The sequence below is a fragment of the Entelurus aequoreus genome, linkage group LG21 (genome assembly GCF_033978785.1).
Source record: "Entelurus aequoreus isolate RoL-2023_Sb linkage group LG21, RoL_Eaeq_v1.1, whole genome shotgun sequence".
In the NCBI taxonomy this organism is placed as follows: domain Eukaryota; kingdom Metazoa; phylum Chordata; class Actinopteri; order Syngnathiformes; family Syngnathidae; genus Entelurus; species Entelurus aequoreus.
This window is the reverse complement of record NC_084751.1, coordinates 33,251,541-33,277,114: the sequence shown is the minus strand read 5'-3', so window position 1 is coordinate 33,277,114 and position 25,574 is coordinate 33,251,541. Positions and strand designations below refer to the sequence as shown.

The window sequence follows — 25,574 nt, the reverse complement described above, 5'->3', positions numbered from 1 at the left end:
AAAAATAACCTTCTAATATATTCACATCTCACTTATTAGCAATGTAACATTTAAACATGACAAAAATAGTGATTTAACTTATATCATGCTACATCCAGCTCTAATAGTAGAGGTGGCAAAAAATTCTTATTGTAGTGGAGACACCAAAAAAGCGAGCCTAGCCTATTCTTTTTTCAGCCTGGCTACCTCTCTCAGGCCACTTAATAGAATACATCTAGTCATGTTTGCGTAATAATGCAGTTATTTTTCCTAATGTCTTTAAGATCTACCGGTAAAGTCCCAAAGATCGACTGGTCGATCGTGATCAGTGGTTATATCTATGTAATATTGTAAATAGATATTGTAAAGATATTTTGTATTGTAAACTACGCTTTGTCCAGAAACCTATGTTCCAAAAATTCCTGCTTAAGAGGGATTACCACAGCTCAAAAAACGTCTGCAGGCTATAGAGCATTTTCTAGTCGGGCTCTAGTACTCTGGAATGCCCTGCCGGTAACAGCTACAAATGCTACCTCAGGAGCAGCATTTAAGTCGCATCTTAAAATTCATTTATACACCCTGGCCTTTAAAGGCCTACTGAAACCCACTACTACCGACCACGCAGTCTGATAGTTTATATATCAATGATGAAATCTTAACATTGCAACACATGCCAATACGGCCGGGTTAACTTATAAAGTGCAATTTTAAATTTCCTGGGGAACTTCCGGTTGAAAACGTCTATGTATGATGACGTTTGCGCGTGACGTCAATGGTTGAAACGGAAGTATTCGGACACATTGTATCACAATACAGACAGCTCTGTTTTCATCGCAAAATTCCACAGTATTTTGGACATCTGTGTTGGTGAATCTTTTGCAATTTGTTTAATGAACAATGGAGACTGCAAAGAAGAAAGCTGTAGGTGGGATCGATGTATTAGCGGCCGGCTGCAGCAACACAACCAGGAGGACTGAGTTGGATAGCAGACGCGCTATCCGACAATAGCCGCCGACCGCATCGTAAATCGGGTGAAGTCCTTCGTCGCGCCGTCGATCGCTGGAACGCAGGTGAGCACGGGTGTTGATGAGCAGATGAGGGCTGGCGTAGGTGGAGCGCTAATGTTATTATCATAGCTCTGACGAGGTCCCGTAGCTAAGTTAGCTTCAATGGCGTCGTTAGCAACAGCATTGCTAGGCTTCGACAGGCGGCACAGCATTAACCGTGTGGTTACAGGTCCAGTGTTTGGTTCGGTGTATCTTCTGTCTATTCTTCCAGTCAGGGGCTTATTTATTTTGTTTCTATCTGCATTTAAGCACGATGCTATCACGTTAGCTCCGTTGCTATAGTGCTTCACCGATGTATTGTCGTGGAGATAAAAGTCACTGTGAATGTCCATTTCCCGTTCTCGACTCTCATTTTCAAGAGGATAGAGTATCCGAGGTGGTTTAAAATACAAATCCGTGATCCACAATAGAAAAAGGAGAAAGTGTGGAATCCAATAAGCCCTTTTACCTAAGTTACGGTAAGAGCAAAAAAAGATACGTCCTGCACTGCACGCTAGTCCTTCACTCTCACGTACTTCATCCACAAATCTTTCATCCTCGCTCAAATTAATGGGGTAATCGTGGCTTTCTCGGTCTGAATCGCTCTCGCTGCTGGTGTAAACTATGGGGAAATGTGAGGAGCCCTTCAACCTGCGACGTCACGCTACTTCCGGTACAGGCAAGGCTTTTTTTTATCAGCGACCAAAAGTTGCGAACTTTATCGTCGATGTTCTCTACTAAATCCTTTCAGCAAAAATATGTCAATATCGCGAAATGATCAAGTATGACACATACCACCTCATCGCAGGTCCAACACATTCACACTCACATTCACACACTAGGAACAATTTAGTGTTGCCAATCAACCTATCCCCAGGTGCATGTCTTTGGAGGTGGGAAGGGACCCACGCAGTCACCTTAGGTTTAATTGTGTTGAGCCACATACATGTTCAGTTCAATTTCAGTTTATTTCGAACATGCATATGATACAATGTAAAGCATCACATATTTCCAGTCGTTTTATTTTGTTGTGGATGTTGTTTAATTTCTATAAGCGTAAACATCTGTAGTTTATTGGGTGAATGTATTAACACTAAAGCTTCCAGGGTTTATCCTACATGATCGTGGCGCAACGTCACAGCAACATTACTGCCGCCACACCTTCAAAATACTTTTTTTTTAAAAGATGAAAACATAACAAATTTAAGTGATGTACTGTATGTTGTTGTATTTCCTCCCACATTCCAAAAATGTGCATGTTAGCTTTATCGGAGACTGCAAATTGTTCCTAGATATGAACGTTAGTGTGAATGATTGTTTATATATAGTATATGTGCCTGCGATTGGCCATGCTAATTTGAGTTAGCTTGTCTATGAGCTAGTCCAATGTACGTTAGCATTAAACTAGCGGCATTCGAGCGCAACCTTCATCCTGCTTTCTTTAGTTAGGTTAGTTTGACAGTGACTTAATTGTGAAGAATATCAACACAACACCTAAAGTTTTTTTTTTTTTTTTAATCTAATTCAAAGGACTGTTTACATATTTGGCAAACTAAATTGCAACATTCAGCGAGGGCAGAATAAAGTGTAGCCTGTGTTACATTTCACAATTAGCAGCAACAATTGAAACTGCACTGGAAAAATAGCAAAGTCTACCAAGTCAAATTCCTTGTGTTAAAGCTGATAGTGGTTCTGATGATATAAGAAAAAAATATTACTATTATTAATGGTATTATTAATAACTTAACACTATTTGTTTTTAAATATACACTAAACATGTGTTTAGCCTTTTTAAAGAAAATATATGCATCATTGCAAATCAAAATTATCATGTCATATCACCACGCCCCTAGCCACGCCCTCACCACCAGTATTATAATGCCAATCTAGGAGAAACCATGCCTTCTATTTTATTCATGCAAAATGCACAATGGGCAATATGTATGTAAAATACACAATGCACATTATACTTTTGTCATGTTTATTTTATGTTTATATATTCAGTCTTGCAAACCTAAATGAAAGAAGGAGTGTAAAGAAATAAAACTGAGGAAGGAAAAGACTTCAAAAGAAGGAACATCAATTCTCAACAAAACTTCTGGAGCTTCTGATTCTTCATGCTGCTACCTATCTGTTTAGCTGCAAACGCAAACGAGTAGCGAGGGCAGAATAATGAATTTATAGACAGTGCAGTGTGAAAATAGATGTGTTTACTTTGCAATTAAGTAAACGCAATCTCAAAAGGAATATAACCAGGGAGGCACATTTTTGACAAAACATCCAAAGATTTCTGGCCCCTGAGCCCTTGGGCTCTTGAAACTGCAGGCCTCTTCATTATGTAGTTGAATATCCTTGCTCTAAATGGTACAAAAATGTGTAAGGTGACGGGCCAGATATAATTGCTTAAATTCAATTAATACTAATAATAATACTGTTGAGTATCTGGCTAGTACAGGGGTCGGCAACCTTTACCACTCAAAGAGCCATTTTGGCAAGTTTCACAAATTAAAGAAAGTAATGGGAGCCACAAAAAAAAATTTTAAATTTAAAATGAAAAACACCCGCATACAGAGCTTAAATGCTTTGTGCTATGTTAACCAGGGGTCTCCGACACACGCACCGGCACGCACTTTAATGTGGAAATTTGATGTTAGTGCAGCCCGCGAGTTTTGAATGATTGGCGCTTGATGGCGTCATACTTGCCAACCCTCTCATTTTTCCCGGGAGACTCCTGAATATCAAAGCGTGATGACACTGCATTTGGCGCCCTCTACAGTCTGCCCTAACAGTGTACCTGCTCGACCACATGTAGAATGCAGTTTCAGCTTGTTCACGTAAGTGACAGCAAGGCGTACTACCTCAGCAGCCACACATCTTACACTGACGGTACCAATACCCAGAATCCCATGCAGCACTAACTCTTCCGCTCAACCAACGCATGGAGAGGGGGGGGGGGTTGATGTGTGGGGGGATTTGGTGGTAGCGGGGGTGTATAATGTAGACCGGAAGAGTTAGGGCTGCATGGGATTCTGGGTAATGGTTGTGTTGTGTTTATGTTGTGTTACGGTGGGATGTTCTCCAGAAATTTGTTTTTCATTCTTTTTTGGTGTGGGTTCACAGTGTGGCGCATATTTGTAACGTAACAATGTTAAAGTTGTTTGATACGGCTACCGTCAGTGTAAGCTGTGTGGCTGATGAGTAAGTATGCTTTGCTGTCTCCTGTGTGTGCAAGTAATAACAACATACAACATGTGGCTGGACTGGCACGCTGTATGTAAATGCTATAGAGGACAATTACTGTAGTGCAATTAGGGCACGCCCTTAATTTAGTAATTAGAGTGAAAATAGGATTATTTTTTCCCTGGGAGTAATCTAGGAGAAACACTGAGATCCATAAGTCTCCTGGGAAAATCAGGGGGGTCGGCATGTATGTAGCTGAGCCGCATCAGAGTGGTCAAGGAGCCGCACGCGGCTCCGGAGCCGCGGGTTGCCGACCCCTGGGCTAGTAGAATAATAAATGCAATACCCTTTCATGTAGGTAGGGGGCAGTAGGTAGCAAAATAAAGACCATAGAATTAAAGTTAAAGTTAAAGTACCAATGATTGTCACACACACACTAGGTGTGGTGAAATTTGTCCTCTGCATTTGACCCATCCTGGGAGGTGAGGTGAGTAGTGGGCAGCAGCGAGCGATGTGAATTGTTTAGTATGACCAACCGAATATAATATAAGTCCTTTTCCATAGGCTGAGCCTATCTGTGGAAAATGTTTAAAGATACATACAGTATTTTGTAATAAAAAAAAATATTTTACTGCAGGAAAAAAAAAAAAAAAAGTACTGCAATGCAGTGTGGACGCAATTCTGGTAGAATGCAATGGAGTAATCCAGTAAGGAGAAGTAGCCCTTGTGTGTTCTTACTTCCACATTGCTGTCTGCCAGTTATTTTTGTTGACTAAAAATGTTTGTCTTAGTTATCATCCACAACCCATGTGTCCCTGACTAAATAAGACAATAACAAAAACAAATGCACGTGGACTGAAACAAAGATGAAATCAACTTACAAAAACTAGACAAATATGTCGACAGAGACAAAATCCAATCAGATTTAATTTTGTCTTTAGGCAGGTGTAACAAGTTGGGAATATATCCAATCATAGTTGCATGTGGGAGAGGGGCGGGGGTAAATTATGTCGGGATTTAATCAGAACTACTATCTTTGTAAGGAATGCTGTTTTGATTTTTCACTGGGAAAACCAGACTGTATTGTTATACACCTCAAAAAAATGTCTTCTCAGCTTGGAAGTAAGAGAAGAGAAGACATATGGACGCACCTCACCTTTACCACGGTAAACGACAAGACACGTTCTAAACCCAGTGGATCGATTTTTAAAAATACAACCAACTTGAAGCCGCTTCTGCAGGCTAATCATTCAGACATCTACACAACAGTATGTAGGCCGAAGGTATCATTTCGAAATTACTCATACTGTACTGAATTACTGTTACTATTATCGTAGATATAACGGTAGATCCGAAGCAACACCGCTTACTGGACCACTACTTTTGTAGTAGACTATGGGCGAACTTGCCCGCAAAATTGAATAATCAAGATACCCGTAATGTAGACTTTAATCGATGTCCACTGCACTGTTCAGCTATTAATTACACAACGTGACCTCCTAAAAGACCAGATTTGTAATTTTTCAAAAAACCAACACAGACAAGTATGTGAGGCATGTATGCGTTCTAGACTTATAAACACTGGTTGCTGTATGTACACTGGACAGTGGCCAAGATGGCCAATGTGAACACTCTAATTCTACTATCGGTAGGTCGTGAGTTCAAACCCCGGTCGAGTCATACCAAAGACTATAAAAATGGGACCCATTCCCTCCCTGCTTGACACAAGCATCAAGGGTTGGAATTGAGGGTTAAATCACCAAATATGATTCCCGGGCTCGGCCACCGCTGCTGCTCACTGCTCCTTTCACCTCCCATGGGGTGATCAAGGGTGAGGGGTCAAATGCAGAAGATAATTTCACCACATCTAGTGTGTGTGTGACAATCATTGGTACTTTAACTTTAATACTAGTATTACCGTATTTTTAGAGTATAAGTCGCACCGGAGTATAAGTCGCACCTGCCGAAAATGCATAAAAAGAAGAAAAAAACATATACAAGTCGCACTGGAGTGTAAGTCGCATTTTTGGGGGAAATTTATTTGATAAAACCCAACACCAAGAATAGACATTTGAAAGGCAATTTAAAATAAATAAAGAATAGTGAACAACAGGCTGAATAAGTGTACGTTATATGACGCATAAATAACGAACTGAGAACGTGCCTGGTATGTTAACGTAATATTATGGTAAGAGTAATTCAAATAACTATAACGTATAGAACATGCTATACGTTTACCAAACAATCTGTCACTCCTAATCGCTAAATCCCATTAAATCTTATACGTCTAGTCTCTTACGTGAATGAGCTAAATAATATTATTTGATATTTTACGGTAATGTGTTAATAATTTCACACATAAGTCGCTTCTGAGTATAAGTCACACCCCCGTCCAAACTATGAAAAAAACTGTGACTTATAGTCCGAAAAATACGGTACTGCAACTACTACTACTACTAATAATAATAATAATAATAATAATAATAATAATAATAATAATAATAATAACAATAATGATAATGATGACACACTAAAGTTAGTGTGAGATGCTCTGCAATAACCCTTTAAAAAGTGGTATCAAGACAACTTCAAAGATGCGTTACCCTTTATACATTATATTTTAGTCAATGTAATTTTATGTAATTTAGGTCGACTAAAATGTTGTGGAATTTAGTCGACTAAAACTAAATCAATTTAGATGACTAAATATGACTATAACTAAAATAAATGTTTGTCAAAAGACCATGACTAAAACTAAATTTAAAAATTTATAAAAACACCTCTGTCTTATAACTTTTTTCATCACTGCCAACAAAGTTTTTTATTTTTATTTTATTATTACAGAACGTCTATTAAACGTTAAAACAGTATTCACGTAAATGAGCACAGCACTGAGCAGTGGAAATGTAAATGTATTGACTATGACACCTGTATCTTTAATTGTTTAAATGAAATCCACAGTGAAAGGTTAGTTGTTTTGGTAGCGGCTAAACTAGCATGTTGTGATACTGCGTACAGGTGATGATGTCTGCGCTGAGCAGACGCGCAGAGGGTTGAGACAGCGCATGTCTAGTCTTCTCACTGCTGACTGTGTATCTTTTGCTAGTTACTGTGATTTTAAACACAATTTGTTGTTCACACAGTATCATTTGTCACGGTAAAAATGAGGTTCTTCCCTGGGACACATGGATAGTGCGTCCTTTGAGATTTTAACGCTTCAGGGACGAAAGACGCAAACCTAGCAACATCACTGGAAATGCATGCTGACTCATTATTCTAATGGAACTACAGTACAAATACTAGAGATGTCCCGATCCCGATCATGTGATACGAATCAGGGGACAATATTGGCCTTTATTAACTGAATGGAGGTTGGCTGATGAGCCCAGCTGATCTTACTAAGAAATTCAGCTAAGTATAGCACCACTAATAACTACCTTTCAACTAGAGTGTTGAGATATTTGCTAGCTGGCTGTAAGTTTCAGTATATGCTGTTGAGACTAGACTAGAGATCTAGTTTATTAATACTATTAAGGATATTTTCTTGATGCTAATATCACCAGTGACACAATAATGTGGTCATCCGTGATGAATATAGCACTTGGCTTTCCTACACAACAACAACAACAACTAAGCTTTTAGTTTCTGTTATGAAAATCAACAATGAAAATACAGTGGATTGCACAATCACAACAATCTAAATATTTATCACTTGGACTTAACATGACGTTAGTTTATTTGCACAACCCGGTCTTTGCAGTTATATTTCGGCATTGCAACAACAAAAGAACAAAAAACTAATGTGATCTACTGTACTTTCTTTACGTTTAATTCTGCTATCAAACACTACGAATTTAGTAGAGAAAGTTTCTCAAACAAATCAAATGTTCAAGCAAACATTTGACAAAATAATCACTGCAGACACAAACATGGCCCAATTGTATTCCACAAGATGATGAAAGTTATATTTTTAAGAGCCATTTCCTTCGACGCATTTTTGTTTTTCACTGACTCCATTATGTATGAGCCACTTCTTTCGGGACTCTATGAAAGGTCTTTCCTATCTCTATATTTGAATGAACAGAATGCCTAAGAACAGAACAGCAATACGGCATTTTCTGCTCAAACTCCACACTTATTCTCACTTGTTTTAATGCTATGCTCAAGCTGCTTGACCCTTGTGTGGATTAAGCCGCGAAGAAGATAAACGGATGTGACATCATATGAAACCCTCCTATAAAAGGTGATTAAGTAATATCTAATAATACCGTACATTCCATTAGTAACCAATTTTGTTTTAAATCTGTGGGTCAATAAAAAACAAGAGTGTGGGTCAAAACTGGTCCTTGGGCCCAATTTGGACAATCCTGGTTTCTTTTAAAAGGGGTCATTATGTTTTTTTTCCTACAATTACAGAGCCTCACCTTTTTCACATGTTCTTATATTACAGCCTTATTCCAAAATGGAATAAATTAACTTTTGTTCTCAAAATTCTACAGATAATTCCCCATTATGACGGAAAAGTTTTTTAATTTTAAATTTACAAATGCCATCCATCCATCCATCCATTTTCTACCGCTTGTCCATTTTGGGTAAATGTATTTAAATGATAAATGATAAATGGGTTATACTTGTATAGCGCTTTTCTACCTTCAAGGTACTCAAAGCGCTTTGACGGTATTTCCACATTCACACACACATTCACACACTGATGGCGGGAGCTGCCATGCAAGGCGCTAACCAGCATCCATCAGGAGCAAGGGTGAAGTGTCTTGCCCAAGGACACAACGGATGTGACTAGGATGGTAGAAGGTGGGGATTGAACCCCAGTAACCAGCAACCCTCCGATTGCTGGCACGGCCACTCTACCAACTTCGCCACACCGTCCAAAAATGTTTTTAAATCCCTTGTATGTAAATATCTACACCTTTGGCAGCAATTACAGCATCAAGTCTTTTTTAATACAATGCCACAAGTTTGGCACACCTATCTTTGGGCAGTTTCGCCCATTCCTCTTTGCAGCACCTCTCAAGTTCCATCAGGTTGGGTGGGAAGCATCGGTGCGTAGCCATTTTCAGATCTCTCCAGAGATGTTCAATCCCTGGTCATGGAATGACATGCAGAAAGATCTGAGGCTACCACAATTGATCACTTTGGGTCCATTTTAAAAGATCGAGAAACCAGTTCTCTTGGGGAATGTACTTGCTTTTAAATGTAATTATTACTTAATCGCTTTAAATTATTTTTGACCTGTTGTGGTATGACTGATGTTGTTCTGTTGTATTGTCTTGTTGTAATTATTATTATTGTAACTTTGTTTGTGCCGCCCTCTTTGTCAGGTCGCTCTTGAAAAAGAGATTTTAATCTCAATGAGTTGTTACTTGGTTAAATAAAGAAAATTGATTGATTGATTAATTGAAGTCTGGGCTATGGCTGGGCCACTTAAATTTATACATATATATATTTCTAAAATATACCGGTATTAACTATAATACCACCCAGCCTTACTTGAGACAATACCGCCAAACCGATATCTTTTGATGTGCCTTTGTTACGGCTGTTTGCTCTTCTCTGTGCCTGACGGGCGAAGCACAGGGCATTCCCTTTGGCTCAACCCCGCCTCTTATGTGTTTACATAGGCTTCTCTGACACACAACGACGCAACACAACTTTTAAAGTGAATTGTGAAGTGAATTATACTTATATAGCGCTTTTCTCTAGTGACTCAAAGCGCTTTACATGGTGAAACCCATTATCTATGTTACATTTAGGGACGGCGTGGCGAAGTTGGTAGAGTGGCCGTGCCAGCAATCGGAGGGTTGCTGGTTACTGGGGTTCAATCCCCACCTTCTACCATCCTAGTCACGTCCATTGTGTCCTTGGGCAAGACACTTCACCCTTGCTCCTGATGGGTGCTGGTAGCGCCTTGCATGGCAGCTCCCTCCATCAGTGTGTGAATGTGTGTGTGAATGGGTGAATGTGGAAATACTGTCAAAGCGCTTTGAGTACCTTGAAGGTAGAAAAGCGCTATACAAGTATAACCCATTTATCATTTATTTATCATTTAAACTAGTGTGGGTGGCACTGGAAGCAGGTGGGTAAAGTATCTTGCCCAAAGACAACGGCAGTGATTCGGATGGCGGATTCGAACCTGGAACCCTCAAGTTGCTGGCACGGCTGCACTACCAACCGAGCCACGGCGCTCATTTTAAAAAGAATACGGCGGCTCGCCGGCTTTGGTGCCGACTTCTCGACTCCCGAGTGATGCAATGCTTTGGTCACCACCTGCATTTGGCTATTGGTGAGTTACTACAGCTTGATTTACAAATACACCAAATTGCTTGAGAACCTATATCTCTCCTTGTAGCTACTTTGTCACTAATCTCATCGGTTCATGTTTTATCGTTCTGTTAGCAACTTAGCACAGCAACTAGCGATAGCTCCTGTCTGCTGCACGCTCGGTGTGTGCTACTCCTCGGGTTAAAAGTGAGTGTCCCCACAGCCCTAATGTAGCGGCTGGGTGGCTGAAGAGTAGTTCAGCCAGTGGCTTTTACCGCATTGAGCAAGTCGAAACTCCATCTATCCCCGCGCACAAGCATGAAGCTATAAACCTAACGTTAATGAAAACAAACTGCTTTGACATAGTAACATTTGCAAAACATAAAAAAAACGTTTTCACATTCTTGATTATATTACATTCGAGCACCTGAACGAGCCGCCTGAAGGCTGCGAGTACAGGCGTAAATCTTTGCCAATTAAAGTTGTAGTGGGATCCATTACTTAATCTTCATGGCCCACAGAGAATCGGGTGGTAATGCTAATAAGTCCCTTAGCTTATTTTGCTTGTTGTCGAAAGCTAACAATAGCATAGCGTAATACTGTTGCTGCTGCTTCCCCCACTAGACTACCAGGGGTCTGGTGGGGGGAATCGATATTGTTAAATTTAAAAAACATTGATTCACAATGGGGCTTCCGCCATCCGAGTCACTGCTGTTGTGTCCTTGGGCAAGACACTTCACCCACCTCGCTCCAAGTGCCACTCACACTGGTGAATGAATGTGTGTTGCAGGATCCCTTTGTAATGGAGATTCCTAATCTTAATGGGCTATTCCTGGGTAAATAAAGGTTAAAAACATATGTATTTTTACCCAGCCCTACTTGGCACACTCATTTGCTTAGTCTCTTATCACACAAAGCTAAATATTTTTTGTTGCAATAGCTTAACATGTATTTACCTACATTGCATCTTTCATGCACCAAAGTATTAAAGTAGCTCCCTGCTAGCCAGACATTTTTAAATTTAAATTTAAAATAATTAAATCATTTCTTTTAAATAAACTAAACAGTTATGTTTTGACTTTCATTCCCTTGGTTTACCAAAAATAAACAAAAGCGGGACCTTAAAACCAAGAAACATTAAACCGTGAATAAAGTATATTGTTACTATACATTTCTAATATTGAGTTGTGGTTTGGTACAATGTTGAAACACCACAATAACTCATTTGAGATAAACTAAAAGCAAAAGAAAGCTACTCTTACCTAAAGTTTTAGACAAAATATTTAATAATCTAGCTACTAAAAATAAATTTGGTATCTGTTGGAGCGGCATCAAAATGTATTTATAATTTTAAACATTGGGATACATAGCTTAAAGGGTTGATCATAAACTGTATATAGCATTGCACCAATGCCATCTATTCATATCTTAGATGTTAACAGTACAATCCTTGGAAGAGCTTTCTATTAGTGATTGTGCAAACAAAGACACACAATCGGGGTCTTGATGGATCAGTTAGACTACCGCAGGCAACAGATGTTCTGAAGTTTAACAAAATTTATCTTTGACATTTAAAAATGCTACTTAAGAGATCATCATAGGTTATTGTTTTTTGAACAAAAGCTTTCTTGTCAGTTTGGTCGTTGCCAGGATGTTCAAAGGGGGAGATCCAAAAGGAGATAACTGCTAATACAAACTGACCTCACTCCCCAACTAACAGATGCCAAAAATAGTACACATCTGTCTGACTTTCCAATCCATAACAGTCCCAATAGAAACACAGGATTATCAAAACTCTTGGATTTGTAAAGAAAAAAAAAACATGAACAATTGAGACGAACAAAATCAAAACTTGTTGTCGTCTTCGAAGCCAAACCGTTCCAAAATCTGAAAAGTGTGTTGGAATGGCGTAATTTGACTGCAGTTAATAATTATTTTTAATTGCAATTACAAGTTCCGTGCGATATTAAGATATACATCATAGTAAGACATAAAAATGTCTATTGTATGACATAATTATAATACTGTAATTTTAAAGTGTGCGGCTGCGGTTAACTGCAGCAACACTGTTATTTTGCGGGACAACTTTTACATCAATTGAAATAACTTTACGGATGAGAGCTAGTGGGAAGATGGATGTTAACAACATTGTAAAGACAGAGAGCACAGTGGAAGCTAAAGCAACGAAACCAAAAGAGGAACTCCTTTGGATTAAAAAAGTCAACCAAACAACATTAATCTGCTAAAACATGCCTCCAATAAGCCGTTGCTAGCGACTTAAACACGTCTATTCTCCTCTATAACCAGAAGACCAGTGCACAGAGGTAAAATGTGAGAGTACCAACGTTACCTCAAAATTACAAAATTATAAAAATAAAAACACACCAGCCTAACAGAGTTTTAGTCTTAAGGCACAGTCTATAACAAGCAGTTTCAGCATTCATTTCATGTTTGTATATTAGGGCTGTCAAAATTACACACGCATATAATCACAAAAAATATTGCATTAATCATGACTAAACACAGATTAATCCCACAATTTATTTTGACTGCACATGCTATTTTACCTTACACAGGGAACTGCACGTTTTTAAAATCATTAACAATCCTTATGTAAAACAAGCACACATTTGTATTTCTTTGTTTATGCACTCTATCTAGTAAATAAATACGAGCAAACAACGGAGCCGATGGGAGTCACTCTACTCCCTATAAAGCGCTTAAAAAAATATTCAAACTAGGTGTGTAACGATTGATTGATACATTGATATATCGATTTATATTCCTAAATTTCAAGTACAGTGATCTGTGCTTGGCAAGTTTGCCTTCCAAGAATTAGGTATCGATCCAATATCGTTTTAAAAAAAATATCGATACCAGAAAAAGGAAAACATTAAGAACAGCAGACTTTATATTAAGTTTAGCATTTGTAATAATAAAGATTTTGAACATTAACTTTATTTTTTCATCTATGGCGTCATCCAAGCAAAAATGGCGGATCTCTACGGTGGTCAAGAAAGGTCATTAATGCAAACACCACAAGACAATGGTGTACTATATGTGACATGTATGTATGTCTGTGTGCCTTTAAGAGATGGTGCCGTTGTGTGAGACGTGTGCGAGAGTGGCAGTGTGAACAAAGACTCAAGAGTTTGGGTGTCAGTGTGTTCAGTGTTTAAACGTGATTTGTGGAAAACAGCAGCTCTTGTGCCTTTTGACTCCGCTTGTTAAGAAAGTGTCTAAGAGTGTACCTCCGACTGTCTCTCCTTCTCCACTGCCGGGCATTTCAATATCACAACTTTCAGCACAATTACAAAAGCCACAATAAATACAAATGCCACAACACAATTATAAAGCCACAACAGAACTTTAAATTACAGAAGATGCGGCCGACACAATGGAAGTGACAGCGGTGCAAGATACCGTGACTCCTCGACTTCCGGAACACAAAGAGAAGTGATTTGATAAGTAGAGATGTCCGATAATATCGGACTGCCGATATTATCGGACGATAAATGCTTTAAAATGTAATATCGGAAATTATCGGTATCGGTTTCCAAATTATCGGTATCGGTTTCAAAAAGTAAAAATGTATGACTTTTTAAAACGCCGCTGTGTACACGGACGTAGGGAGAAGTACAGAGCGGCAATAAACCTTAAAGGCACTGCCTTTGCGTGCCGGCCCAATCACATAATATCTTTGGCTTTTCACACACACAAGTGAATACAAGCATACTTGGTCAACAGCCATACAGTGTGGCCGTATAAACAACTTTAACACGGTTACAAATATGCGCCACACTGTGAACCCACACCAAACAAGAATGACAAACACATTTCGGGAGAACATCCGCACTGTAACACAACAGAACAAATACCCAGAACCCCTTGCAGCACTAACTCTTCCAGGACGCTACAATATACACCCCCCACATAATATGTGAATATATTAATTGTTGATTACTTGATTGTTTGTATCCATAATTCATGTATACATTATTCAGTTACAAGAAATAACAGGAAAATATCTTTATATAAATATTTTCACCGGAAAATATATCGAGATATATATCGAATATCAAGTTTAAGTAAAAATACTTTATATCAAGATACACTTTTTCGTCCATATCGCCCAGCCCTACCTGCAGTGTCCAGTATATATAAGTATTTATTTCACAGTCACACTGCTTGATTTGTTTTGCTAAAAACTTACGGAATTGGTATCAACTCATTAAATCATTTCGATTTGTTCTAATAAATGAGATTGTTTCTGAATAGTATCGGCAAACACAAATATCAAATTGTTGTTAAAACAAATCGCTACACCGGGCATATACACACACTAAGTTTATATGCATCGTAGTAAGAGGCACATTCAAAACATGTTTTGAATGTGTGTTTTCAAATTACGTATTTTGATCATTTTAAGCATACGGCGGTGCATTAATTTTACAAACGCATCACAACGTTTGCTTTATCCTTCAACAACATCAATGAATACTACTCAGTGCAGACTTCATTAGAGACAACAAACATAATAAAACATGACAAATTTTACAATGTATGCTCTCACTAGGATGATTACTGATAAGATGTTGATATATTCCCGTTGAGAAGAAGAATGACTTATAATCTTTGCAAACCATAAAAGAGGGTGGAACCAAGCATCTTTGAGTCTTTCTCGCCATTCGCCGGTCTAAATTGGATGCCAAAGTTGACCAACTTGTCGGATTATGTCCTCATCCTTCTACTATCCAGGTGAGAGGCATCATTTATATTTATTTAAACTTTCACAAGCTTCAAAGCGAGAAAGCAGCGCACCAGCGGATGATGTCAATATAGCAGCAGAAGCTAGTTAGCTTTCTGCTATCATGTCGCCGCTATAAAGTTTGTTTGGGTTAGCGCTTATAATAACAATATTACTAAAACTTGGTTAATACTCAGGTCACGAAATATAAATGGAGAATTGTTGGCGGTTTTTGGATGTTTTTATAGAGGGCCTTATGGGCAAAATAGATGACCTCCCATTGACTCCATTGATAGCAGACTTTTATTTGCATTCATTTACGAGTTAGAATGCATTTAAACAATATCTGTCTTCTTGTCTCCCATAACGACTGTGAACGATAGGCAAAATTCCCCCCAAAAATGGTAGTTCTCCTTTAACCGCCCATTGTTACCTAAAAGGCAGAGCATGTTGTTACACTATCGGTGCGAATATGAGTGACTTTTTTTTCCCACTTCGAAACACACCCAAACGGGACTTTGGTAAATTTTGAACACGTAAACAATGTTCTATAAAGTAAAACATTTTAAAACGTTTGGGTATGACATTCTGACAATAATATGAAATTTGAGTCAAAAAATCAGGGCCTTTTAAATGTTGATTTAAATCATGCACGAAAGTAATTTACTGTTATAATCACTATTGTAATCGTTTGAAAGCAATCATGTATATATTTAATTTTAATAAAAACTCTGCTATATTGTGATATTTATTGGGATATATATTTTATCAATATCACACAGCACACTGTTGGCGTTAACGCACTTTTTGTGTCTTTTTACGCATTGAAATCAGAAAGGATGCGCATTTCCGAAAAGTCAGCAGATTTATTTTTATCTACCCTTTTTTCTCCGGGTCAAAACTGCGGTTTACTTGGGGTTTTTTTAATCGATTATCGCTTTCCGTCTGTGTTTTGTTTTGTTTATATTTGCCGAGTCAAATTTCTGTCCCCGTTTATGATTGGTCGATTTCAAAGTAATGAACTTTCCGGTGCAATTTCCTCAATTTTGATTCACCGAATTTGACTTACCAAAGTCCCATTTGGGTATGTTTCGAAGTGAAATGTGGCTCCTGAAGCCACTTTTCATTGAAGCTTTGCTTCTTGGGTTTATTGCTCGCCATGACGAAAACAATAACACGCGGGAGTCCTAATACCGGAAATGCAGTATTTGTGATTGATAAAACTTTCAGCGAATCAAAATTGAGGAAATTGTACCGGAAAGTTCATTACCTTGAAGTCGACTAAAAAAACGCAATAAACGGGGTCAGAAATTTGACTCTGCGAATATAAACAAAACACAGACGGAAAGCGATAATCGATAAAAAAAACAAGTAAACCGCAGTTTTGACCCGGAGAAGGGTGTGTAAAAAAAAAAAAATCTGCGTACCGGGGACGTGCAGACTTCCGGAAATGCGCGCCCTTTCTGATTTCAATGCGTAAAAAGACACAAAAAGTGCGTTAACGCATATAGCGTGCTGTGTGATATTGATAAAATATATATATATACCAATAAATATTACAATATAGCATAGTTTTTATTAAAATTATATATATATATATACACGATTGCTGTCAAACGATTACAATAGTGATTATAATAGTAAATTACTAGCGTGTATGATTTAAATTAACTTTAAAAAGGCCCCGATATTTTGACTCAAATTTCATGTTATTGTCAGAATGTCATACCCAAACGTTTTAAAATGTTTTACTTTAATGCACATGGTTTATTTGTTCAAAACTTACTAAAGTCCCGTTTGGGTGTGTTTTGAAGTGAAAAATAACAGTCACTCATCTTTCCACCGGCATATGCATTGACCTAAATGCTGATAGTGTAACAACATGCTCCGCCTTTTAGGTAACCATGCGCAGTTAAAAGGAGAACTACCCTTTTTTGGGGGAATTTTGCCTATCGTTCACAATCATTATGGGAGACAAGAAGATAGATATTGTTTTAATGCATTCTAACCCCATTTTCATGATTTGATGGGGCCCCTGGGACCCCATTTTAAAAATTTGCAGCTTATGGCCTTCACAAAGCCAGAGATGAAATGCTAGAGGCATTGAGTGCCACTGTATTAAATGACATTGAAACTAACTTGCCAAATTCTAAGTTTGTTGGCATTATTTACCATGAAAGTATAGATGTGGCGTTTTTTAAACGACTGATGATCTACATACAGGTGAAAATCCATCCATTTTCTACCGTTTGTCAGGTGAAAATAATAAATTCAATTTGTCATATGCATGTATGCCCTGACACACCATTATCATCATTTCATGACCGAAGCAAAACAACTTTTTACACTTTTATACTGAAATAAATACACCTACAACTTATTAAATGAAAATATAGACAAAAATACCAGCAGCGAATGTTTCTAACTGAATAAATTACATATGTATAAAAATGTGTTTTCTTTTGTATTATTTTTTTTATGAATTAAGTAACGTTTATCACAACCTATTTCCAAAACACAATATTTGATTGATTGAGAAGTTTGACATCTAAAAGAATTGAATCCATGTAATGCTTTAAAAAGGCAAATGGATGGCACAAAAAGCCAAAAGGCTCGTTTCCATTGTATCCATTAAATATTCATCACATTTAATACATTCAATAATACAAGATATATAACCTGTAACATGTATATAAAAAATTACGTTAAAAAAATGGATAAATTATGTACATATATACACAGTATACATGTCAGGTGATTTGAAAAACAATATATACAAAAAATGGGGGGGTATACACTATGTACATGAAATATGGAATGTGAGATATAACAGGGTTATGCATACATTTATCATGGAGATGTCCGATAATGGCTTTTTGGCCGATATTCCGATATTGTCCAACTCTTATTTACCGATTTCGATATCAACCGATACCGATATATACAGTCGTGGAATTAACACATTATCATGCCTAATTTTGTTGTGATGCCCCGCTGGATGCATTGAACAATGTAACTTTACCATGAATTGATTAACGTGGACCCGACTTAAACAAGTTGAAAGACTTATTCGGGTGTTACCATTTAGTGGTCAATTGTACGGAATATGTACTGTACTGTGCAATCTACTAATAAAAGTTTCAATCAATCAATCAAAAACAAGGTTTTCCAAAATAAGAGAACAACTTCAACTCCAGTTATGGAAAAAACTGCCAACATGGCACTGCCATATTTCTTTACAAAGTGCATTTTTTATTTAACATGCCTCAAAACAGCAGCTTGGAATTTGGGACATGCTCTCCCTGAGATAATCCTGATACCCACTACGACTATGGGAAATACTATACATTGACTTTCACAAAGTGCATTATTTTTTTTTTTTTTAAACATGCCTCAAAACAACAGCTAGAAAAACAATTAAGGCACACAGCTTCAGTCCAGAGTATACTAGACTCTAGTATACGGACTACGTCCGTGTTTTACCGGATATGTACCGCTCCGTACAGCGGCGTTTTAAAAAGTCATTCATTTTACTTTTTGAAACCGATATTACATGTTAAAGCATTTATCGGCGGATATTATCGGACATCTCTAATTTATCATTTGTTTTCAAAAGTTACAAAAAAGTGGGACCCCAAAAATTTACCGTGGGACCCCATTTTTATGATTTGATTTGGAAAATTCCTAGTGCCAACACTGCAGCACTGGCAAGTATCATTAACAAAACTTAACAGAGCAAAAAATATAATAAGGCCCAAAGGATAGATTGATTATGTACTAAATAATTTCCTGCATGGCAAACTGTTAAGTGTAAACACTGCAGAAATAATCTGAATTCCTTCAGTTTTTAATCTGAAAATGCTGTTTCAGTCTGTTCACGTGACAGGATTTTCGCACAACACATGACTTGAATTAATCTATCCATCCATTTCCTACTGCTTGTCCCTTTTGGGGTCACTGGAGCCTATTGTTTGATTTTATTGTGAATTGCACGTTGCATTGTGATGTGTTCAATCGTCCAGCATATGCGTGGTTCAACACGTCACTGGAAGATGATTGCAACTATGAGACAGCACTGCGTCACTTTATTGCATGAAGTCAAAGCCATGTGTTGTCTTACCTTGTCCAGCTCGTCGTGCAACTCCGACAGGGTGGGTCTGATGAGCTTCTCCCCCAGTGGCGCGGCGGTCTGCCGGTAGAAGTCGATGTTGGGCACGGCGTCGATGGTGTTATGGCCAAAGGTCCTCAAGTAATAGGTGTTCGTGTGGGTGTCATAGTGGTAGTGATGCTGGCCGCCTGTGGATGAATGCAAGCTGCTCTCGCTCATCACCGTGTCCCCGTTCCGCACCCCCTCGGCCGGCGCCGTGTCCGGGGAGACCGGACTCCCCGCCTCGCTCGGGTCCGCAAAGTTGACGACTCGAAACCGTCCTTTGGCTTCCTCGCCGCTGGTCCCCGGGTCCTCCGGAACCGCGCCGGGAGTTTCCATCTCGCTAGACGGGACAGTGGTGGAGGCTTCGGAACTCGGCGACTTATCCTCGACAGCCGCCGCCGCCTCCGCCACAAGGTCCACCTGGAAGCGGCTCTGGCTGTGCGTGGGACCCGGCATGTTGTCCCCGGCGTCGGGCCTGAGAAGCTCGCCCTCCGCTGCCGCCGCCGCGGGAGGTGTGACCGACGGCGCTGACATGGCACAATCAACGCACAAAGTAACGGGTGAACCGTGTTCGAGAACGGCACGTTAGGCCCACACACCGATCCAGAAGTTGACTACCGTTCTCTCAACTACTTGGTTAGAAAAAAAAAAGCGCTAAAAAAGCCGTATGTTGAGTGGCGAAAACGAAGCCGGTTAGCTCGACACAAGAGGGTAAAATATGGACAGGTTCAGCCACCTCCTAAGTTTATTCTTCTACAACCGCTATTAAAAAGACAATATTTGTCGGTTTTCCCCGAGCTAACGGAGGCCGAGCTACAGTCTTCCTGTACTTGGGGCAGGATGCTGCTGTCGACCTTGCCGGAGCTCCTCCTAGCTTCCTGGAGCCTCCCTCGCTGTAATATACGCTCGGCGATGGCATCAGCGAAGGGTGGGCTCGTGAGTCATCGCGAGATGTCGATGTTCGCGTCTCATCTTTCAGGCGCGCATGAGTGGGGGGTGGGGTCCTATGCAGCGCCAGAGGGGGGGAAGGGGATGCTACGAGAAAGCGGTTATTTAACTTAAGAGTCTTAGAGTGTGTCTTAAGTTAAGACGCACACCACACATGATATACAACTATTACATTTACTGTTAAAATACTGTGGTTGGAGTGTACTAAAATATCCATAAAAATTTAAAAAAGTAAAAATAACAAGTAATTTAAAAAAAACAGAATCAATGAATTAGTTTCCCCAAAATTTTAGAACACAGGACCACAAACAAAAAAATATATACTTTTTTTTTTTTTTAATTATAATTTTTAAAAAAATCTGTCCTTTCTAATCCATTTTCTACCGCTTGTTACTCTCAATGTCTCCTATAGCCGCTGAGGCAAATCATTCTGTTTAAAAATGCATTTTCCCATCGATAATGTGACATCATCAAGCTCAGAATATATATATATATATATATATATATATATATATATATATATATATATATATATATATATATATATATATATATATATATATATATATATATATATATATATATATACCCACATTTTTTAGACCCCCCAAGTCAAAAAGTTTGGGAACCCCTAGTTTAGAAGATCTCACAGACGCTTTAAATGAGGTGCGTCCAAACTTTTTCCCATCAAGGGTCATACTGGAAACGTTCAAACATGAAGGGGCTCAGATAATTGTTTTATTTGTAAAAAAAAAAAAAAAAAAAGAAAAACAATTTAAAAACAACACTTTGGGTCAGATTTCTGTTATAGGTGACAAAACATATGATCATTAGTTATTAGTATCAACATTTCAGACTTTTCCCACGTCATTTTGCTTTTTTCTTTACTGTTATTTTGTTGGATTTTATTTGCCAGCAATATATGAACTTTGGGTCGTTATTGGCCCCTCCGCCGCCCTTTGGAGACCATTGCTCTTGTTACTCTCATTGTCTCCTAGCCGCTGAGGCAAATCATATTGTCTAAAAATGCATTTTCCCATCAATAACGTGACATCATCGCGCTCGGAATATATATATATATATATATAAATAAATATAAATATATATATATATACATCTAATCTAAAATATATATATATAGCCCGGCCCCCCGGCCAAAATTTTTTAACCCAATGCGGCCCCCGAGTCAAAAAGTTTGGGGACCTCTGGTTTAAGATCCCACAGACACTATAAGTGAGGTGCGTTCAAACTTTCTCCCATCAAGGGTCGCATACTGCAAACGTTCAAACATGAGGGGGCTCTGAAATTTTTTTTATTTGTAAAAAAAAAAAAAGAAAGAAAAAAAAAAAAAAGAAGTTAAAAACAGCCGCTATATATACAGGTATTTATAAACACTTTGGGTCAGATTTGTGTTCTAGGTGACAAAACATATGATCATTAGTTATTAGTACCAACACTTCAGATTTTTCCCACGTTATTTTGCTATTTTCCTTACATTTTACTGTTATCATCACCAAATCACCAAAATGATTCCCGGGCGCGGCCACCGCTGCTGCCCACTGCTCCCCTCACGTCCCAGGGGGTGAACAAGGAGATGGGTCAAATGCAGAGGATCATTTCACCACACCTAGTGTGTGTGTGACTATCAGTGATACTTTTAACTTTAACTTTATTTTGTTGGATTTTATTTGCCAGCAAAATATGAACTTTGCGCCGTAAATGGCCCCTCGGCCGCACTTTGGACACCATTGCTCTAATTCAGGGGCCATTTGTGGCTCACAGGCCCCTATTTTGTGGACTTGTACTTAAAGGGGAATTCCCTTTTTTTAATTTGCCTATCATTCACATTTCCTATGTGAGACAAGAACACACATGGTTTTCTCTTTTCTCTGCATTCTAAACAGTAAAAACCTGCTAGCAACAAGCAGCTAACAATGCACGCATTGGGGATACATTCTATGTCGCCTCTAAAGCCCTCAGAAAAACCTCAAACATTTGATATACACGCTGTAGGTATGAATGTAAAGTAGTAACAGTATGTTGCTCTTTTGTTAAATATGTTTTTATTGGGCATAGTGGTGTCAAAGTCAAGGCCCGCGGGCCAGATCCGGCCCACAAATGAATTATCTGTGGCCCCCGGGATGATATTTGATTAGTATTAGAACCGGCCCGCAGGCCACAGCCGCCTGATGCTGTTTTGCACGCACCGCTAGGAATTTTCAAAATGGGGTCCCAGGGACCCCATCAAGTCACAAAAATGGGGTCCCACAGTACATTTTTTAAATGATAAATGTATGCATTATCCTGTTATATCTCACATTCTATATTGTGTTTTGGGAAAAGGTTGTCATAAACGTTACTTAATTCATTAAAAAAACACACATTTTTATGCTGATATATATATATATATATATATGGTATAGTTGTAACTTACGTATAACTTTCAGTAGACTCCATTAAAAGCTACAACATGACTGAAGGGGTGGAGACACAGTCGAAGTGGCCAGGAGGAGGACTTTGGCATGTAAATAACAAAACGCATCATCCTGAAGAAATAGTCAGAAAATGGCTTGAAGATGGTCTGTAAAACAAAATGTAGTCACATAATTAAATGTTATTAAAAAGTGATTTTGGAGTGAATATTTTGTGTGGCCTAGCTTCACTTAAATTGAGTTTGAGACCCTTTCTCTATGGAGACCCTTTCTCTGAGCCAAAGCATGTTGGCTTTAATATTATAATTATTGATGTTGTTGTTATTGTTCATGTTGTAGACTGCTTGTCCTAATTAGGATCACAGGAGCGCTGCAGCCCATGCCAGCTGATTTTGGGCAAAAGGCCAACCATTCATACTCATGGTGCGTTTCATTCGTGCTGGGAAGTCAGAGTTTTCGAGTTCTTAGTCAGAGATTTGAAATGGAATCCGAGGTGGGATTTCCTACTGAGAAAGCCGGAGAGTGCTCACCATCCAAAGATGGTTTCTAAACAATAGAAGCTTTTGTAATATCCATTATGATTTCTGACTTTTTATGTTGTATTGTTGGATGTTTATCTATGGTGATGTTACTGTACCGGTAGTTTAAATTAAAAAAATGTTCATGTGATTTATACGTTCTACATATAGCAATATTGCTTGTGTTGCCTCTTCATCCACCGTGTTTGAAGGTTGCAGGAGGAGTGCATATTTTTCCAAAAGGTTTTTTTATATTCAGATGAAGCAAGTGCAAGAATAGCTTTTGTGGATGTGACCATCTTGATTTCCGTTACTGAAACCTCACACCTCGGCTGTGACGTCATTTCCAGCTCCGACATCCAACTTTCGAGGTTAATGGAATGCACCCTCACATGTGATTTCATTAAAAAAAATGCCTTAAATATATATATACATACAGTACAGGCCAAAAGTTTGGACACACCTCATTCAATGCGTTTTATTTATTTCCATGACTATTTACATTGTAGATTGTCACTGAAGGCATCAAAACTATGAATGAACACATGTGGAGTTATGTACTTAACAAAGAAAGGTGAACTTAACAAAGAAAGGTGAAATAACTGAAAACATGTTTTATATTCTAGTTTCTTCAAAATAGCCACCCTTTGCTCTTGATTATTTTTTTGCACACTCTTGGCATTCTCTCGATGAGCTTCAAGAGGTAGTCACCTGAAATGGTTTTCACTTCACAGGTGTGTTTGTAGCTCATCGAGAGAATGCCATGAGTGCAAAGCAGTAAGGCAAACTTTTGGCCTGTACTAATGAATTAATTATGAATTATCTTTATATATATATATATATATATATATATATATATATATATATATATATATATATATATATATATATATATATATATATATATATATATATATATATATTAATATATATATATATATATATGTATGTATATATATATATATATACAGTATACATATATATATAAAGATCTTTCATAATTAATTAATATACATATAGATTAATAATTAATAGTATACAGTAGACAATTAAAGCATTTTATTTATCATAAGCAGACAATGTGAACAAAATAACACAACTATTCCCTGTTTCTATTTTATTACATAAAATTAGTTAACAAAAATTAGGCCAATTGTGCAAAATAAACAAAAGCAAAAATTACTTTTGGCTTTCATTCAAATCTTTTGGCTTGCATTTCTCCAATCCCTCCTTAGTCTAATGACGTATTCCCTGAGGTGAGATTTTGTTTGTAAAAAATATATATATACAGTATATATATATATATATATGTAAAATATGAATGAATACATGAATATTGTAAGTTTAAAAAATCTTCAATATGAACAACTCAATAAAAACACAGATAAAATGAACAGAAGAAAACTCAATCTGGTCTCATCATCGATCCAATACTGATACAGTAGTACCGTTGGTATCGATAGTATCGATAATGGGAACGATCTGCCCCAAGAGTATCTCCAAAACTGAGAGTCGTCTCACTCATGTGGACAAACTTAGTCTTTTAAGGGTGTGCTGTTCACGTCTGGACGGCAGATTTCACGACTCGGTCTGCGTGTTGATGGATCAGAAACAATCTGCTGCTTTTATGTTAGGAATTATCACTGAAGGCTGCTAAAAAATGCATCAAGAGTGAGTATGTTCCGCTTACAATAAAGGATCTCACACATGAACAAATACACAATGGAGTGTACAATATTGTGTATAACAAAAGTTCCAGTGTATATTATGTATGAGGTCAATTTACTGACTTCATACGAAGCCAGAAAAGTTGTGGCTTCAGTTTTTAAGGGTGAGTCTACCTGTGGTTAAACAAGAACAAGTAGAAGGACAGTACTGTTATTTTTGATGTAAATACTTAGACAGAAGGTTTGTTTGTGTACAAATGAGCACCCCGGTTAAGCAGCTGTTTGTTTGTATTTAAACTGGGAGTGGGGGTCTGCTATGCTGCCTTTCAAGGAGAGGGGAAGTGTCGGGTGAAACTGAGACCAACAAGTTAAGAAACAGGTTTCAAAATTGTGGCTGGTACTTACTGTATAGTTTCATAGAGTACTTGGGCAATTTGTCTGTAACTCTCACTAAATCATCTTAAATGTTTATTTTTTTCTATTATAATAACAGTCAATTTTCTCAAAATGTGTCTTGGCTCATCTCAGAAAGCTTTATCAAATTTTTGTACAAGGCTCATTGGAGTAACAGGACGGAAAGTAACAAGAGTGAGTTTTTGGCAAAGAATGAGTAACTTGGCACTTGTCC

At 38.1% G+C, this 25,574-nt stretch overlaps 1 protein-coding gene across 2 annotated transcripts in view; it reads right to left on the bottom strand.

Annotated features, from left to right (window-relative positions):
• The window catches only part of slc12a2 (solute carrier family 12 member 2), a 111,635-nt gene extending 91,346 nt beyond the window's left edge, over positions 1-20,289 (bottom strand). The window contains exon 1 of one of the 2 annotated variants that reach the window (XM_062031524.1): positions 19,352-20,289. In XM_062031524.1, coding sequence (XP_061887508.1) covers positions 19,352-19,915 — 564 coding nt within the window. In that variant the 5' untranslated portion in view covers positions 19,916-20,289. The remainder of the gene's footprint in view (positions 1-19,351) is intronic. The other variant, XM_062031523.1, reaches the window with a different exon arrangement.
• Positions 20,290-25,574: the final 5,285 nt, after the last annotated feature.